Source organism: Eurytemora carolleeae, unplaced genomic scaffold (genome assembly GCF_000591075.1).
Source record: "Eurytemora carolleeae unplaced genomic scaffold, Eaff_2.0 scaffold494, whole genome shotgun sequence".
Classification (NCBI taxonomy): domain Eukaryota; kingdom Metazoa; phylum Arthropoda; class Copepoda; order Calanoida; family Temoridae; genus Eurytemora; species Eurytemora carolleeae.
Genome location: NW_019396387.1, coordinates 114,858 through 132,297, shown reverse-complemented (window position 1 = coordinate 132,297; position 17,440 = coordinate 114,858). Strand labels below are relative to the sequence as shown.

Below are 17,440 nucleotides of genomic sequence, written 5' to 3'. Positions count from 1 at the left end.
TATATATTTCCCTAATTATTCAATCTTTTGAAAAAAGGATATATGTTGATTTTTATTCAAATATATAAAATCTAAAAAATTTATGTCAAACGAAATGAGTTGTCTAATCTTTATATATTTGCAATCTTACTGTGTAAAACTTTGACATTTCAAACTTAGATTATTAGATCCAAAAAAATTCATAGTTTGAAATATCAAAGGTCTACATTCGGTTGTAAAGATAGGGATTAGAACGTCAGTCGAGCTTGGGGCAAAAACTTCTTTTACCAAATATCCTCCTTCCGCTGCATATAATAACAGTCTTATCAATTTCTGCAGCTATCATACTTTTTATTGTTATAGAATACAATTAAAAGACATTATCAAGTTCATATTTTTCTATTTCTTAACTATCAAATTTAAAACAGAGAGAAAAAACATTTAAGAAAAATATAAATTTAACCATTTTCATTAAAAATAATCTGTATAGAAAAATTCTCTTAGGAATTATCCTTAATAGAAAATATTCCCAAATGAGAAAATAGAAAAGTTTAATCTAAGTGTTTTTAGTATTTAACCAATTATATCGTGTTTTTCAAACTTTATATACTTTTTGTTACAATTATCATTGATGATGGTTATTATTATCATTATTATAATTATTATTATTATTATTATTTTATTGTTATTAATTATTAATCTCTTTTCTTATTAGTATATATAAACAATATATACAGATGTAATTTGAATTCTAACGTGTAAAATTTGAAATATAAAGTTTATGTTCAGTTAAACATATCTCTTTCTCTAGAATTTTAAATGAATGAAGTGTGGAGGATTGAGTGAGTGGAATAATGTCCGGTAGTTTGTACCCAACTCCTACCTACACTACAGTGTGAGAGGAATAATGTCTGCTAGTATGTTCCCAGCTTAAGTTGAACCTCCTCCCACCAGTGAACTCAGTGAACAGTGTATCTACCTACTATCTATATTCAATATGGCGACCAATGTTTGAAACTATTTACACCGTATGTGTTAACACAATCTAATATCTGATGAACAAGGTTTATGATGACTGGCGGGATAGTGATTAGAAATAAAAATAGAAAACAATTCCCCTGTTGTCAATATCAGAATGGCTGAGATTCCCGGAGAAAAAAAGAAATATGGCGAGAAAGAGAAAAACACCGCTACATTGTCAAAAATAAGCAACGCAATAAAAGGGTCCGAGAAGCTCGATGTTGAGGGAACTGACCTTCTGGAGCTTCTCAGTCATCTAGAAGGAGAGCTTCAGGCCCGAGATGTAGTAATTGCTGCTCTCAAATCTGAACAACTAAAGACAGTATTATATGGGTGCTATAGCGGGCATGTTAAACATGACAGCCCCAGCTCTGCACTTCAAAGAGATAAACAATTTGTTCCAGATGCAAATCAGTTAGAAGAAGATCTTCAGATCGCAACCTGCACCGCAGAATCTCAAATAGCAGCTCTGCAAAATGTTATTGCCCGACAAAGAGTTGCAACTGTTAAAATTGCGTCTTGTTTGCGCGAAAGTGAACGACAACGATCTCAACTTGTTCAAGAGTTACATGAAGAAAAGAGTAAACATGAACGAGACACAGCCCAGGGTGATGATATAACATATGAGCTTGAAAAAGACCGAATAAGGTTGAAGCAAGAACTTGAAAATGAAATCCTAGAGAAGCAACGGTTAGAAGAAGCTGTGAAAGACGCTGCGGCTAGACAAGAAGAAGAGAAAACCAAACAGAAACAAATAGTATTAGTTCTACTCTCTGACAGGAAAAAGTTGCACAAGCTCTACCTAGAGGAGAAGAAGAGAAGCGAGGATTTAGCTCAGATGTTGCAGGAGGAGAAAACTAGGATGGATACCATGGCAGCTGGACTAGAGGAGGAGAGCAAACGATCCTTGGCTATGGAAGCAGAGCTTGAGAAACATTTATCACAGTTTGGATCAGAGCGTCAACAGTTCAAGGATAAACTAACTGCTGATGAACGAAGGTATAGAGACCTAGAAGATGCATTAAGAAAGGCGAGGGCGGATGTTGAGCATTTTAAGAAACAACTGTCGGAAGCGCATAGGGTTGCGATGAACCAGGCGTCTCCTCCTCCTCCCTACCCTGGAAGCAATCTTGTAACCCAACCTGTCTCCGTATCTCCTACTCCTCTGTCTACCCTGAACCGACCTGTAGCTACCCAACCCTACTCTACCTACTCCAACTATTCAACCTACGCCCAGATCGGTCACGTGAACTCCACCCCTGCCACCTCCATGGTGGGCGGAACCCAGGGATATCCTCCTCAGGCCGGATCAGTTCCTCGAACCCTCCCCGCCTCAGTCAATACTAGCCGAGCTACTCAGGGTAACCCAGTGGTAAGATCCCTATCAGGAAATATCGGAAACCAACCAACAGTAGTTCAACATAACCAAACAATTACTCCTAAATTTCACCCGGTATATATATTTGATTAGGTGGGTTCAGACATATTTTAATATATATTTGATTAGGTTGGTTCAGAAATGTATTCGATATATATTTGATTAGGTGGGTTCAGATATGTATTTGATATATATTTGATTAGGTGGGTTTAGACATATTTTAATATATATTTAATTAGGTGGGTTTAGACATATTTTAATATATATTTAATTAGGTTGGTTCAGATATGATTTGATATGTATTTGATTAGGTGGGTTCAGACATATTTTAATATATATTTGATTAGGTGGGTTCAGACATATTTTAATATATATTTGATTAGGTGGGTTCAGACATGTATTTGATAAATATTTGATTAGGTGGGTTCAGACATGTATTTAATATATATTTGATTAGGTGGGTTCAGACATGTATTTGATATATATTTGATTAGGTGGGTTTAGACATGTATTTAATATATATTTGATTAGGTTGGTTCAGATATGTATTTGATATATATTTGATAAGGTGGGTTCAGACATGTGTTTGATATATATTTGATTAGGTGGGTTCGGACATTTATTTGATATATATTTGATTAGGCGGGTTCGGACATTTATTTGATATATATTTGATTAGGTGGGTTTAGACATGTATTTGATATATATTTGATTAGGTGGATTCAGAAGACATGTATTTAATATATATTTGATTAGGTGGGTTCAGACATGTATTTGAATAAAAGAGGGAGAGAAATAATTAAAATTAAAATTAAACATAAACTTCGTCACAAATCGTCACGATTTAAAAAGATGCTAAAAAGTGCCTTTTTTTCTTAACCCTTTTTTTTACATACCTTGAAGCCTACATCAATTTTCATTAATGATACTAAAATTTAAAATGCTTATTCGTCGAAAAATGCTAACAATCCAGGACCAAATATTTAAAAAATTATAAACAGCAAAAATTTTATCTTTGGTTTCACCTTTTTATAATTGGAGGATTTTAAAAATATTTCCTCCCAAACACTTAATTTTTTTTTTTTTGTAAAATTTTATAAATTATTACTTACTTACTCCTATTTGATTAGGTGGGTTCGGACATGCATCTCACCCTGCAATGATTCCTACTGCGGCAGCTCTCTCACATCTAGATCAAGAAATCATTCCTTCAGACATATACTCACAGGTACATTGATAGGTAGGTAAGTAGGTAGGTAGATAGGTAGGTAGGTAGGCAGGTAGGTAGGTAGGTAGGTAGGTAAATAGGTAGGTAGGTAGGTAGGTAGGTAGGTAGGTAAGTATAAGGGAGGTATTTTTTAGGTATTTGGTAGGTATAATGTAGGTACTTGTTAGGTATTATGTAGGTACTTGTTAGGTATGATGTAGGTACTTGTTAGGTATTATGTAGGTAAAAAGGAGGGTTCTTTAAAGCTTGGCGATAAAGTTTATCAGAGAGAGAGAGAGAGAGAGACGATCAGAGATTTAAAAAAAAGAATATTGTCTAAATATTGATATTTAAATACTTGGTTCACCGTTTAACATGTTAACAGACTTTAAAACAAAATTCAAAATATATGGCTATTCTTTTAAACTTTTCAAGTATGGATAAAAATTCTTTTTATTTTATAATTATCCAAAATATTAAATACGAGGATTTAAGAGCAAATATTTCTCAAAAAGAGAGAAACTAATCCTTCCTTTTATAGTTTCTAATGGAAAATATCTGAAAATAAAACATTGGTTTATATGGTACCTGCAGCCGGCCTATCGGATAGCGGGGGGGTCACATACGCTTTTCGATTTTATTTTTTTATCCACAGGCAACGCCGGGTCCTTCAGCTAGTATTTAATAAAAATTAAAGAGGGAAAAAATAAAAGGTTGATCAGGAATATTCAGGGAATAAGAATAAAGGGAAGGGAAATGGCGCTGGTCTGGCATAAGAAAGCCAGTCGCACTGCTTTGCAGACGAGTTCGGTATTCCTTGCACACACTCTTTTGGCACAGACACACAACATGACTACAGTCAAGGAAATTGCAGAACAATTTGTCGTCAATTGTAATTAAGCTTGAATAACGAGTAGTTTATTTTAAACTTTTCTCTAATTATATTCTTTGCATGAAAATTAAGTTCATATTGTTGACTTAAATAAATAAATAATATATTACATGTATAATAAACTTATTTTTAAGTAAACAATTTACAATAAACAAATGTACTCTCCTAGACTGTACAAATACCGAGATTCTTATGTACTGTATATAACTACAGTACACACCTTCAGTTCGGTATTACTTACACTCACTCTTTTGGTACAGACACACATACTTGACGTTTCCGCCCGCTGAGAATATTTTATTTAAATTTTTTTAAGGTAAATCCAACCTTTTCCATGAATAAATAAACAATGAATCTTGACGTTTACTTCTAGATTAACAAAGCTCTTAGAAACTTGAAGCCGGAAATTTGAAGCTTATATTCTTTTTTTGAGTTTAGGAATTTTATATCCGGAACTGTACAAAATTTGAAATATATGTTACCCCTTTCCGAATTCTTATTTCATTTGTCATTCTTGTTCCTATTTTATCTATTTTCCTCATTCCTGTATATTAGTAGAACTAAGCTTTGTCTGAAAACTAACAATAAATGTCCACCATAACAACTGAAAACTAACAATAAATGTCCACCATAACAACTGAAAACTAACAAGAAATGTCCACCATAACAACTGAAAACTAACAAGAAATGTCCACCATAACAACTGAAAACTAACAAGAAATGTCCACCATAACAACTGAAAACTAACAAGAAATGTCCACCATAACAACTGAAAACTAACAAGAAATGTCCACCATAACAACTGAAAACTAACAAGAAATGTCCACCATAACAACTGAAAATGTTCAAACCGAGCTAAGAACATTTCTGTGGTTCTACCGAGTTCCCCAATTAAAATTTAATGCAAATCGGTCCAGGGGTTCAGGAGTTATAATTTGACATACAAACAAACAGGCGGACAATTAACAATTATGATTTACGCACTTAAATTCTATTTTATTTTTTTATCTACTCTTCTTGTACCTATTTTATCTATTATCCTATAGTTCCTATTTTATTTACTATCCTAGTTCCTATTTTATTTATTATCCTAGTTCCTATTTTATCTATTATCCTAGTTCCTATTTTATCTATTATCCTAGTTCCTATTTAATCTATTATCCTAGTTCCTATTTATCCATTATCCTAGTTCCTATTTTATCCATTATCCTAGTTCCTATTTTATCCTAGTTCCTTTTTTATCCATTATCCTTGTTCCTATTTTATCTATTATCCTAGTTCCTATTTTATCTATTATCCTAGTTCCTTTTTTATCTATTATCCTAGTTCCTATTTTATCTATTATCCTAGTTCCTATTTTATCCATTATCCTAGTTCCTTTTTTATCCATTATCCTAGTTCCTATTTTATCTATTATCCTAGTTCCTATTTTATCCATTACCCTAGTTCCTATTCTATCCATTATCCTAGTTCCTTTTTTATCCATTATCCTAGTTCCTATTTTATCTAATATCCTAGTTCCTATTTTATCTATTATCCTATAGTTCCTGTTTTATCCATTATCCTAGTTCCTATTTTATCTATTATCCTAGTTCCTATTTTATCCTTTAGCCAATGAAATGTATTTTCCAGCATTTCAAATTCATAATTTTTAATCCTTCTGGTATTAGTATCTAATATCCTAGGTCCTAGGTTCCAATCCGGTTTATTTCAATTTCCTAGTTCACCAAGTTCAGGATTACCCACAAAGGATGAGACTGTAAAGACGACACAAAACTCTAAAAAATATCACGATTTAAAGCTTCATTTTGGTTTTATCATTTAATTGAGTATTTTGATGGTTTACTTTACTATTAAGCACAATAATAAGCCAGTTTAGGTCTGCAAGGAACCCTGTGTGTAAGAAAACAAATTCCGTACAATCGTCTCTGAAGTCTCAACCTTATGTGGGTAACCCACGCACCTCTGCCCCTTTAGTAAAAGTAAATTCATCCTTTATGAAGCATAAAGTCTGACCGCGTCAACCTTGTTGCACCGGCATGTCCTGTCCATATAGCTAGGTACAGTACAAACTGGGACCAGAAAGGTTGACCCGGCTCGGAAATTCAAATGTATTACAACTACCCGTGAACCCTGCATCTGAGTGTATTCTTATTCATTGGTCCTACAAAAGCTCTTCTCTCCATACTTTCTCATATTGACGTCAAACCTTCTTCAAACCCTAAAATATTTTTTAATTTAAAAAGAATTTATATTTCTAAGACTAGCAGGTGTAACAAGATATTTATTTAATGTTTAAAGAGAAAGGCTTCCACACGAAAAATACTATTATTAATATCAAAATTTAATAAGTAAAATTTTTGTTTTAATATTTCTTTTTCATTCCCAACTTCAAGTGTTTTTATAGATTTAATTTAAATGTTCAAAATATTTTTAAATAAAATGTATAAATAGGATTATTTGATATATATTTTGATATTCTTCTACAGAAATACCATAAAATACTTTATTAAATTTAATAAGTTAAAAAAAAGTTTCTTGTAATATTTCCTTTTCAGTCTTAACTTCAAGTGTTCTTTTCAATATAATTTATTTATTCAAACATTAATTTGAGTAAGATATTATACTGTTTAATATTTAAACATTAATTTGAGTAAAATATAATACTGATGTTCAATATTTAAACATTAATAGTAAAATATAATACTGTTAAATATTTAAACATTAATTTAAGTAAGATACAATACAGTTTAATATTTAAATATTAATTTGAGTAAAATATAATACTGTTTAATATTTAAGCATTAATTTGAGTAAATTATAAGATTATAAGTTTATTCAAATATCAATTTGAGTAAAATATGAGATTATTTGTTTATTCAAATATTGATTTGAGTTAAAGATAATATTGTTTGTATATATTAAATTCTATTTTGAGTAAAAAATAATATTATTAACATATTTGAATACCATTTAGAGTGAAATATAATATGATTTTTTTAGATATCAAAACCGATCGGAGGGGTTAAACCTGTCGGAGGTCCCGGAGGAGCAAGAAAACCTGTTCCGGAGACTGTAACCTCCGGAATGAGAAAACCTGGACTAGGGAAGGGGGTACCTCCTCCTGTCCCTCCGAACAAACCCGTGGTTCCCGTAAAGAAGGAGGTGGGGAAGCGAGGGGATGTGAAGGAGGTTCTGGAGTCCGGGAAGCAGAGCATGGTGACGGGTCTCCAGGGCCTCAAGTTCGGCTTGTCTATAGGCGGGACGGAGAAGGTTCTCAAGCCGGACTCAGTACCCGGAGCTGGGGTTCCCACAAAGAAATTTTTTAATAACATAGAATCGAAGAGCTGAGCTAGTCAATATGTATGAATTTTTACAATTATATATTATATATCTATAGAGGAACTTGTTGTAAACCTGGCATCTCCAGACACGAACCTAACACGGGGTTCAATCATTACTCTGGAGAGGGGAGAACCCAGAACCTTTCCTACCGTTGTACAATGTACATAGTTTACTGTACACTGTAAACTAAACAAGCCTAATCTTCCAGTATATGAACAATCACGAGTATTTAAGGAACGCCCCCCCCCCCCCTCCAACCTATTCGATGTGGACACATTCTTCTCCCTCTCTCTCTCCGAGACTCTTCCATAGCAGAATAAAACTGACACACCCTAATCTCTAGACTAGAGCAACTACCGACCCTGTAGTTACCAATTACGTTATTGTAATGTTAAATACAATGCCGGCCTGAAAAAAGCCAAAATTTTTGTAATTTTTTTTTTAGTTAAAAGTGATATGAGAGAGAGAAAGTGAAAAAGTAGGTTCAATTATTAAATAAATCTATAGCTGGAAAATTATGAATCCGGTTCAATTAGTTCAATCAAGACCTGGTTTAAATGCTAAAATGTTAAAAAACAAATTTTTAGCCAATGAGATTGCTAAACTACCTTACATAAACTTGGACTTTGTTTAATCCGTTTTTTAAACATTCAGAGTATAAGAACTCTAAAATCTAATAAGATAAACATACTTCAAAATTGTATAAAGTTTGTATTCATAACACGATGCAAATTTTTCCTTTGGCAGTCATGCCTGGACGATTTTGATTCTGCTTCGTTCATGTTTTCTATCTTGGCTCAGTGTAAAAATGTTGCTTAATTTTATGAAAGAAAACTGATGAAAATAAAGTTTTTAATTACGGAAGACTAAGTAGAATTCTGATAAGCTTTATCAAAGCCAAAAATCCTTGAATATCTAAAAAACGGATAGTAACGATTCCTAACTGTAACAATTCACCAATTATAAAATCCTTCTTTTGTTAATAAGCCCTCAATTTACCTCAAATGCAATTTTAAATTCAAGCCCTAGGCGTCGCGACACTTCAAAGTTTACCACATTAAAGATTGATGAGACTGTCTGAAAGCAGGCTGAATCTATGTTCTCACATACAATAGAAACTTGAAATACATTCTTATGCTTTCGAAAATTATCTTCAATGATAACTTTAATCAAAGGTGAAGGTACGTTTGACCAATTTGAATACGCTTGGGACTCTTGTCTTAATTTTCTGAGGAATCTGAATGAAATTTTGCATATGGGCATCATTTGTATTTAAGTAAAATAAAAAAATTGTAAGAAATATTTGCCCCCTTTTTCTATGTTTTTTTAAAGCTCTTTCACCAAAAAGTCTGAGTTAAATACAAGCTACCCGTTAGTTAAAAATCTTATCATCAGAAGTTTAAGGTTTTAAAGATCACTTTTCCCTCTAAACAAAAAATTTGAAAATTCTGCTTTGTTAAAACAATTCAGTAAATCTTAAAGAAATGACCTGGACCCGGATCCATTTTTTTTCCAGTGCGGATTCGGATCGATATTAATGGATCCTTAGCCCTGCTTTCTGAGTATCAACAACGAAGAGTAGTTATTCTTCTATCTAAAAAAACTTTTTAATTCTGTTAATTTTTTCCCTCGTTTCTTTATAATTTTGCAATTGCAATATCATGCAAAAAATTCTCTCAGAATTCGCTAAACCAAGAAATATACAAAGCTTTGTTTACTAATGAAGTGTGCTTAAAATTTCCTTGAGAATTGTAAACCAACGCAGAAATGCTCAGACTAAATTTTGTTTATATTCCTCCCTGAGCTGCAGTACAATTAATATGTAAACAAAGGCATGGAGTTCTTGGAAGTCCAGAATTATTTACCCGATCTCCGCAATCTGGACAATAAATCTGTTCAAATGTTCCTTGACATCTTACTACTTAAGATAGAGAAGCATTGAGTTTTATTGTTCAGTTTACAACAAATATCCGACCGGAGCAAATTAAATTTACTAGAAATATATATATATATATTTAGAAAATAGTGAATATATTTAGATATGCAGGAGAATTTAATAGCACTTGTTTTTTAATGCATAAAAATAGCTCTAAATCTTCAATTCCGTTTTATAATTGCAATATTCTTCTGTATTAGACATGTGTTGGAATTATATTTGCCAAAAACACTTTTGGGAAAAACAAGTTTTCGTAAAAAGATATAAAAAGAACCATTTTCTCAATAATACTGCAATACACACAAAAATCAATAAGATTTTTTTTCAGACAAAATTGATGATTTTTTTGAAGCATAAAAAAGTAAAACAGTTTACAATTTGAGAAGGGGGGGGGGGGAGGATACTTCTTGAATTATTCAAACCCCGTTATTAAGTGATTTTGAGACATAATTCCGTTAATGCAAGCGTAAAAAAAACTATTTTTAAATGGACAATATTTTTGAGATTTGAAATGCAATAAGTAATTTGAGAAAAATAGCGTTCAGAACCAAATAAATGCATTATAGAGATTAATCTTTTAGATCTTGAAACATTTATCACAAAATATTTAGAAACATGAAGTAAAAAAGCACTTTTTCAGATTTATAATACATAATACGTAACACCTTCCAACCCTTAACCAACAACAATAAAAATAATGAAGGAAGAATCTTACAAATACATCTGACATTAATTATACAGACTGTCGACGAAGTTTAAGGTCACCCTACAGAGTGCCATGTCTGATTCACACCGGTACCCGATAAACCCAAGACGTCCTTATTTTTTTATCTAAGAATTTATAACTTTCAGTAATTGAATTCAACAATTTTTAAGTTTGGAACATAGGTACTAGTATAGGAGTTTGGAACATAGGTACTAGTGTAGGAGTTTTTAAGTTTGGAACATAGGTACTCGTATAGGAGTTTGGAACATAAATACTCGTGTAGGAGTTTTTAAGTTTGGAACATAGGTACTCGTGTAGAGGTTTCTAAGTTTGGAACATAGGTACTCATGTAGGAGTTTCTAAGGCACCATTGAGAATCGGACATGCCACCCTTTTTAAAAGTAGGTCACTTTAAATTACGTTTACGGTCCCTTCAAGCGAAATATTAAAACGGGAAAATATCTAAATTCAAAATTCAATTTTTTATCTGAAATTATTATTTCCGCAAGGGTTTTGAAGCCCGAATCAAGAGATAAACTACGGATTGAATCATCATTAGACAAAGGGTCTAAATATATTAATTATGGCATAACACAACAATGTGTTGGAGACTAGTTGAATAGATAATTTAAAAAATATTGAATTATTTTCTCTCATGTTTAGAGAATAGGCCGGATATTGTCACGGATGTATGGGTACAGCCAACAGTTTCTTTCGATCAAAAAATATAAAATTAGAAAATTGATTTGTCTAGGTTTCAAAATGTCTGTAGATATTAGTGACATATGTCATAATCTGCTGCCAGTCAGGACGCTCTATTGAAACCATCTCGGTTAGATTGAGGATAGTTTGTATCCCAACAGATTCAGCGGCAGTGAAGGCAATTGTGAAGTTTCTCCTCTTCTCACAAGGATTAAGGGTTGAGTATGGGATCTTCTCCGGGATGTAAGTATGGAGCAGGGCACAGAACGCAACCCCGTCATTCCAAGAGCTGGAGAAGTTGGTTATATCAACATCAACATAACCAGAGGTTTTGCTCTGACACCATTTTAGCAAAGCGTTACGTTTTGATCCTCCGTTCTTCACGAGGCTAGCCAGGGGGTCGGCTCCGGAGAAGGAATCGAAAACTCGAACCTGGCGAGTAGAATTCTTATTTGTAAGAATGGAAACCGGAGAATCTGACTCCGAGATGAGAGGAGAGGCGGAGGAGGCCAGAGGTTCTTTGCTCGGGGTCGGAGAGGACGGAGCAAAGACGGGTTTGGCCGGATTCTCCGATATCGGAGACAGGGTTGGCATGGTTGGGGTTGAGGAAGTTCGGGAGTAATTTGCAGTTTTAGCCTTGGCAGCACTCTCTATAGAATCGATTAATCCCTTGACAGTTGCTTTGTTATCCTGAGCTCTTGCTAGATACTTGTTTCTTAAACTACTCAATCCTTCAGACGTCTAAACAGGAATAGTAATTAAATTTCTATCGTATGTAAATTCTTAAAATGTCAGTTTCAATCAATTTACTAGGTTAGAAGCCGATTGTTAATTTGAACTTTGAGAAAAAGATTTGATAAGAGATATCAAAGCAAGTATTTTGTTACTAAATTGTTCGATAATCAACGAAATTTTAAAGATTGTTTTTGATTTGGAAGTTTTAAATCTTCTGATATCCAAGAATAGGTATTTTTTTTTCTCACTTGTCTTTATGATTATCAAATTAATATTGTTTGACTATAAAAGCTTGAAATCCAAAAAGTTTCTTAAACCTTAACAATATTGAAAATTCAACAAAGTAAAAAAAATTTGAAAATGACTCCCGAGTCCGGATAATCCGTGAATCCCAAGACTGAGGATAAATGAACCAAACCCATCACTGAATCTTCGAACCAGGGGGAAGGGGGCATAATGATGTTGTTGACAACGTGCAGAAGAGGTTCTACCTGAATTGGAGAAGTTGTAACGGAGGTTGTTCGGGGAGGTTGAGCAATAGCCTCGAGTCTCAGCCTGTCATTATCAACCTCAAGGTTTCTTATTTTCTCACGCAGCTGCTCAGTTTCACTCGTCACGGCCTCGAGGTTCGACTGGGCCTCCGTCTGTAAAATAAAATAATTATTTCACAAATTTTTGGGTCGATTTCATAAATCTTAAAATCTTGATCACGATTGCTAGCACTGAGCAATTTGAAATTTGAGAATTAATGCTTGATTCCTCAATTCAAGTTATTACTACAGGGAAGGGTGCATATTATTCCAATTTTTTTATTCTTTACCCCCCTCCTCAATTTTTTTTATTTCCTTTCCCAAATTCGATAAATTCGAAACTAAAAAGACATAATTTTAAATATTTATATTGCAGTGCATAAGAATCCCTAAAATAATGCATCTTAAAAAGCATAAATGGCGCCGCAGGGAATTTTTTTTTCACTTTCAGTCAAAAAAAAAAGTCGGGATTGATTATTTGTCAGTCCAGGAGTTTATTGTTTCTTGAAATTCATTTCCCATAATTTTTCTTGGGAGGAGAGTTTGTGAAATTTTTAAGTTTTTTAATTCTTCTTCCCTACCTATCCACTTCCCTCCCGAACTTTCCCCCTTTCATACCATTCCCCTTTTTCCGCAGTTACCCTTCCCCTTTTCCTTTTATTTTTTCGTTCTCTTTTTCTCTTTATACACCCCTGCTGCAGGGTTTATCCACCACAGGATATTGAAGAGGCACTAAATTAATCAGTAGGCCTGGATAAGATTGAGATCAATGCTTGATCCTGAGATTTATGACGCAAAAGTTCTGACTTATGAGCTTCTATACATCAAAAATAGTAATAAAGAAAATTACGTGTTTTATATCTTAGTACGCCGCACCGCTGTGCGGGGTGTTTTAAAGTTTTGCAAGATAAACATTTTTTTAATTTATGACAGAGGTTATTTGCACAAGAAAAATATCTTTAAAGTAAATGGACGTAACAGTGCATGGTGGTGGATGTGTTTAAAAATTAATCTGAAATTACCTGAAAATCATTAGCAACGCGAACTGTCATGAGTAGATCAGCTTGAAACTGTTTCCATTCTTCAGCATCAGATATTCGTCGGGTCTTCTCATTTGACAGCTGGGACTCTATCTCAGCCAACCGGGACTAGACAATAGATATCATCAAGGGGTGTCAATTTTGTAGAGAAATCATTCTTCTTTTATTTATTTGAAAAAAAACAACAACAACGTGATAGTTAAGGTATTTACTAAAATTATACAAACCTGCATTTCTGAATTTGTTTTCTGTATTTCTGAGAGAGATGCTCTCAGCTCCCTTTTATCTGTAAGATGATGCTGACACTTAACCTGGAGCTCAGCTACAGAGTTCTGAAGCTCCTCTCGCTCAGAGAGTAAACAGCTCCGCTCCTCTCCTACCTTCGCAGCCTTGGTCTAGACAAACGAAAAGTTACAACAGCAAATTATCTAAAAAAAACTCCAACTAAAAACATACACCATTAATTTCCCTGTAAAAATAATTCTTATTCGCTTCATTTTGCATTTATTTTGAACTTTCTCTGATTCTAAAACTGTTAAAATTAATGATCATTTTTTCTCAAAGAATTAAAATACGATTCAGGTGTTATTGTTTGTATTTAAATATTTTAATACTAATAAAATATTAAAATGATCATATGTATTATATATTTCGCCTACCCTTCTCAGCTTAAATAAATCATAAAATTCTAAAAGTAATTTTTAGCCAAAATAGATAATTTAGTAGTTTATGATCTGGAGCAAATTTTTTTTATATTGTTCGTAGTTATTTTGTGCATGTATTAAGGTNGGTTAACATTGAAAATATATACCTTGAGTATTTCAATTTCATCAATTTTAGCTTGAAGTTGGAATTCTAGTTCTTGTTTCTGGTTGTTGGTTGAATCCTTGAGTTTACTGATCTCAAATTCTAGTTTATCTCTCTGCTGACTGGCCTCGTTGAGTAGAGTTTCCAATCCGTCCTTCTCCCGTCTCAACTCATCCAGCTTAGCTTCAATCTCGGTTTTATCAACAGCATCCCTGGCAGCTTCTAGTTCTTCAAGTTTAGTTTTAAAGTTCTCGTTTAGTGTTAGAAGTCTGGATAACTCCATGCTTTTACAACTTAGATCGTTTTTAAGATCATTTAGCTCCCGCTCCGCATGCTCCTTCTCCATTCTAACCGTGTGTAGAGTTCGCTCCAAGAACGCCATCCTCTCCTGGACCAGAATCATTTCTCTAGACGCGGCCTCGGCAGCAGCCCTCAGCTCGTCTACAGTAGCGGTCAGCTCAGCTCCTTTACTTTCCAATCGATCACGCTCTTCCTGAGCGGATTTTAGTACATCGATTAGTTTCTTTTCACGTTCAGGATTATCCATTGATCCACTGTCTTCTTTGTGCAGCAGGAGCTGGCGAGTAGACTCAAGCTGGCTCCTACAAGCCTCGAGTTTCTCTGTTTGCTCACACAACGATTCATAAAGAAGACTCTTTTCTCCGGCCAGAGTTCGGTTCTCTGATTGTAGTTCCTCCAGCTGATGTTGGAGATCAGTTAGTTCCTGGAGGGTAGCCTGGAGCTCCTCGTGGGTTGAGTAGTTATTCTCCTCCATCTGAACCAGCTTATCCTGGAGACAAGCTACACTAACTTGACTGTGTACAGAGCTTCCACCGCTAGATTTAATCTCCCATTCACAACTTAACTCCTCTCCACTATCCGCTAGACCTGCGGTCTGACCGTCTAGACTACCGGCCATTATACTGGGAGGAGCGGAGCAGGATTTTATTCTGTTTTGAAGAAGAAGTTCCTTCTGATGATCGGTTAAGGGGGACGCTTCATTAACTCTATGTTGCAAGTTTCTATTTTCCGACTCCAGATGTTGTAATCTCTCTCTTAGATCCTGAACCTGGATTTCAAGTCTTTTCTTTCCATGGATCTCGTCTCTTAACACCTTGGCCTCGTTATTCTTGTCTCCGAGCTCCTGGTTCAGGACTTGAATCCGTGCCTCGTTCTTGTTCTTCTCTAACTCATACTCAGCAATCATCTTCTGCTGTACCTCAACCTGGAGCTGGAGCTGCTGTAGTTTAACCTGGTCAACATGGTTCTGTTTACTTGGCACTCCTCCGTCCCCCTCCTCCTCCCCTGGGGCCGGGGAGTTGTTAAACGACATGAATGAGGCGGAGTCACTATGAATACTCTGGCTGAGATTATGTTCCTCTGCTCCGAATACGTCATCACTTCTATCATGCTCCAGGGGGGAGGAGAGGAACCTACTGTGCTTTCTCTTCTTCCCCTTGATGTAGCTCATGGGTGTGGCAAATGTCGAGGGCCAGGATTTCGGGGACTCAGAATTCGGAGAATCCAGAGAATTATTCGAGTTCTGCTCATCCGAGTGGGCCCGGAGACGTGATACTCGGTCCCCGTCCATCTCTCCCTCGTCGGAGCCGTTGGGACATGGAGTTCTCGGCACACCACCCTTTCCCCGGAACAAACTCTTCATCAGTTTCCCTTTCATCATCCTACACACCCGTAATCATTCGTCTGGAACAATAGATTAATTGTAAATGTTAAAATGGCTGACATGAAAGAAAATTGATAAAGATGATTTATAACTGTCTTTTACGATAATGTCTTATCTTTCATGTAAATCGTTAGACAACTATAATTTGCAGTGTGCATTTTTGGCTTCGGACCTTTCAAATGACCAAAAAAAGAGCATTTAGCAATGAAAAAACTGATTTAAAACTTTCAGTAATACGTGAAAAGTTTTAACGGCTATAATTAAGACAAATTTTCTTCACCAAATATAACAAGAAATATTAGAAATTTAAATTTTCCAACCCACCCGGGGGTTTCTGAAATCTTGAAAAATCAGCTGAACGGGAGAAAGCAATAACAGGGTTTATACTTTAACCTAAGTCAAAACAAAAAAATTATGAACGATAATTTTATTCTAATCAATCAAATCATAATTAAATTAAATTTGATTGATTTTAAAAGAAAACTTGCGTTGAACCCTGTTCTAAAACTCCGATGGATTTCCAAACCCAACCATCCCAAACCTGATTTTACAGTAGTACTAGTAGGGGTGAGCGGGGACAAGCAAAGCAACTGAAAAGAAAAAGAAACGATTTTACAGATTCTGTAGAAAAGAATTAAAATATTATTCAGAAAACAACTTTGTATTATTGAAATAGAGACATTTTAATTGAATTCTATGTAAACGTTTTAAATTATAAGATTTATGTTGAAGGAACCGAATGGCGCAATAACGTGCAATAGTAAAATTTTATCATACAGTTAAGTAATTCTGATGTAATTTTTATCTCCATGGAATGTTACTGAAATTTTTTGTGCAATTTTCTCTGAAAAATTTAATTTTCAACGTCAAATGATAATTTATGATGCAATAAGCTGTGAAAGAACGGGTAATTTCCTATTAAGAACGATTTTTGGACCCCCCCCCCCCCTCCTATCTCTTTTGTACATCATGGGTGTCATTGGTCATGTGGCCGCAGCGTCCGGCCCCCTATCCTGTCCTAGCCGCGGCGCTTGGCCCTCTAGCATTTCCTAGCCGCGGCGTTCGGCCCCCTAGCCGCAGCGCTTGGTCTAGAAAGTGTCTTAACCTATTCCTAAATATATACTAATTTTGGGTAATTTCCTAGTATACGAATTTTGTACATGGGTCTGACAGGAAGTGTCTTAACTTAACCTAACCCGCGGCCGCAGCGCTCGGCCCCCTTGCCCATCCTAGCCGCAGCGCTCGGCCCAGAAAGTGTGGCCGCAGCGCTCGGCCCCCTAGCCCATCCTAGCCGCAGCGCTCGGCCCAGAAAGTATCTTAACCTAACCTAATCCTATATAACAAAAAAATAAATAATAATAAATTTGCTGAAAAATAAATGGTCATGTACAAAATTGATATGAGGGGGGGCTGGGGGGTCCAAAAATCGTATACTGGGACAGTTGAACGCATGTCCTGGCCGCAGCGCTCGGCCCCTAG

The 17,440-nt window shown here is 34.9% G+C and overlaps 3 protein-coding genes across 3 annotated transcripts; 2 read left to right on the top strand and 1 right to left on the bottom strand.

Moving 5' to 3' along the window:
* The first annotated feature begins 891 nt into the window (after nucleotides 1-891).
* LOC111702246 (uncharacterized protein CG10915) lies at nucleotides 892-2,470 on the top strand. Its single transcript, XM_023473875.1, has one exon. The coding sequence runs from the start codon at nucleotides 1,115-1,117 to the stop codon at nucleotides 2,468-2,470; it is 1,356 nt and encodes a 451-aa protein (XP_023329643.1). The 5' UTR covers nucleotides 892-1,114.
* Nucleotides 2,471-3,480: 1,010 nt separating this feature from the next.
* On the top strand, nucleotides 3,481-8,249 carry LOC111702244 (uncharacterized). The gene is made up of 2 exons (XM_023473874.1): nucleotides 3,481-3,605; nucleotides 7,480-8,249. Exons 1-2 carry the CDS (start codon nucleotides 3,537-3,539, stop codon nucleotides 7,825-7,827), a joined length of 417 nt encoding a protein of 138 aa, XP_023329642.1. The 5' UTR covers nucleotides 3,481-3,536; the 3' UTR covers nucleotides 7,828-8,249.
* Nucleotides 8,250-10,860: 2,611 nt separating this feature from the next.
* LOC111702239 (cytospin-A) lies at nucleotides 10,861-16,001 on the bottom strand. The gene is made up of 5 exons (XM_023473869.1): nucleotides 14,282-16,001; nucleotides 13,698-13,865; nucleotides 13,453-13,578; nucleotides 12,392-12,544; nucleotides 10,861-11,906 (listed from the first exon to the last, which is right to left on the bottom strand). The coding sequence occupies exons 1-5, from the start codon at nucleotides 15,956-15,958 to the stop codon at nucleotides 11,214-11,216; spliced, it is 2,817 nt and encodes a 938-aa protein (XP_023329637.1). The 5' UTR covers nucleotides 15,959-16,001; the 3' UTR covers nucleotides 10,861-11,213.
* Nucleotides 16,002-17,440: the final 1,439 nt, after the last annotated feature.

Bases quoted from the DNA above. Each gene is read 5' to 3' on its own strand.
- LOC111702246 (XM_023473875.1), top strand. From the start codon at position 1,115: ATGGCTGAGATTCCCGGAGAAAAAAAGAAATATGGCGAGAAAGAGAAA.
- LOC111702244 (XM_023473874.1), top strand. From the start codon at position 3,537: ATGATTCCTACTGCGGCAGCTCTCTCACATCTAGATCAAGAAATCATT. The intron at 3,606-7,479 runs GTACATTGATAG...TGATTTTTTTAG, and splicing joins CTTCAGACATATACTCACAG to ATATCAAAACCGATCGGAGG.
- LOC111702239 (XM_023473869.1), bottom strand. From the start codon at position 15,958: ATGATGAAAGGGAAACTGATGAAGAGTTTGTTCCGGGGAAAGGGTGGT. The intron at 13,866-14,281 runs GTATATATTTTC...TCGTTTGTCTAG, and splicing joins ATGAAATTGAAATACTCAAG to ACCAAGGCTGCGAAGGTAGG. The intron at 12,545-13,452 runs GTAATTTCAGAT...TTTATTTTACAG, and splicing joins GCGTTGCTAATGATTTTCAG to ACGGAGGCCCAGTCGAACCT.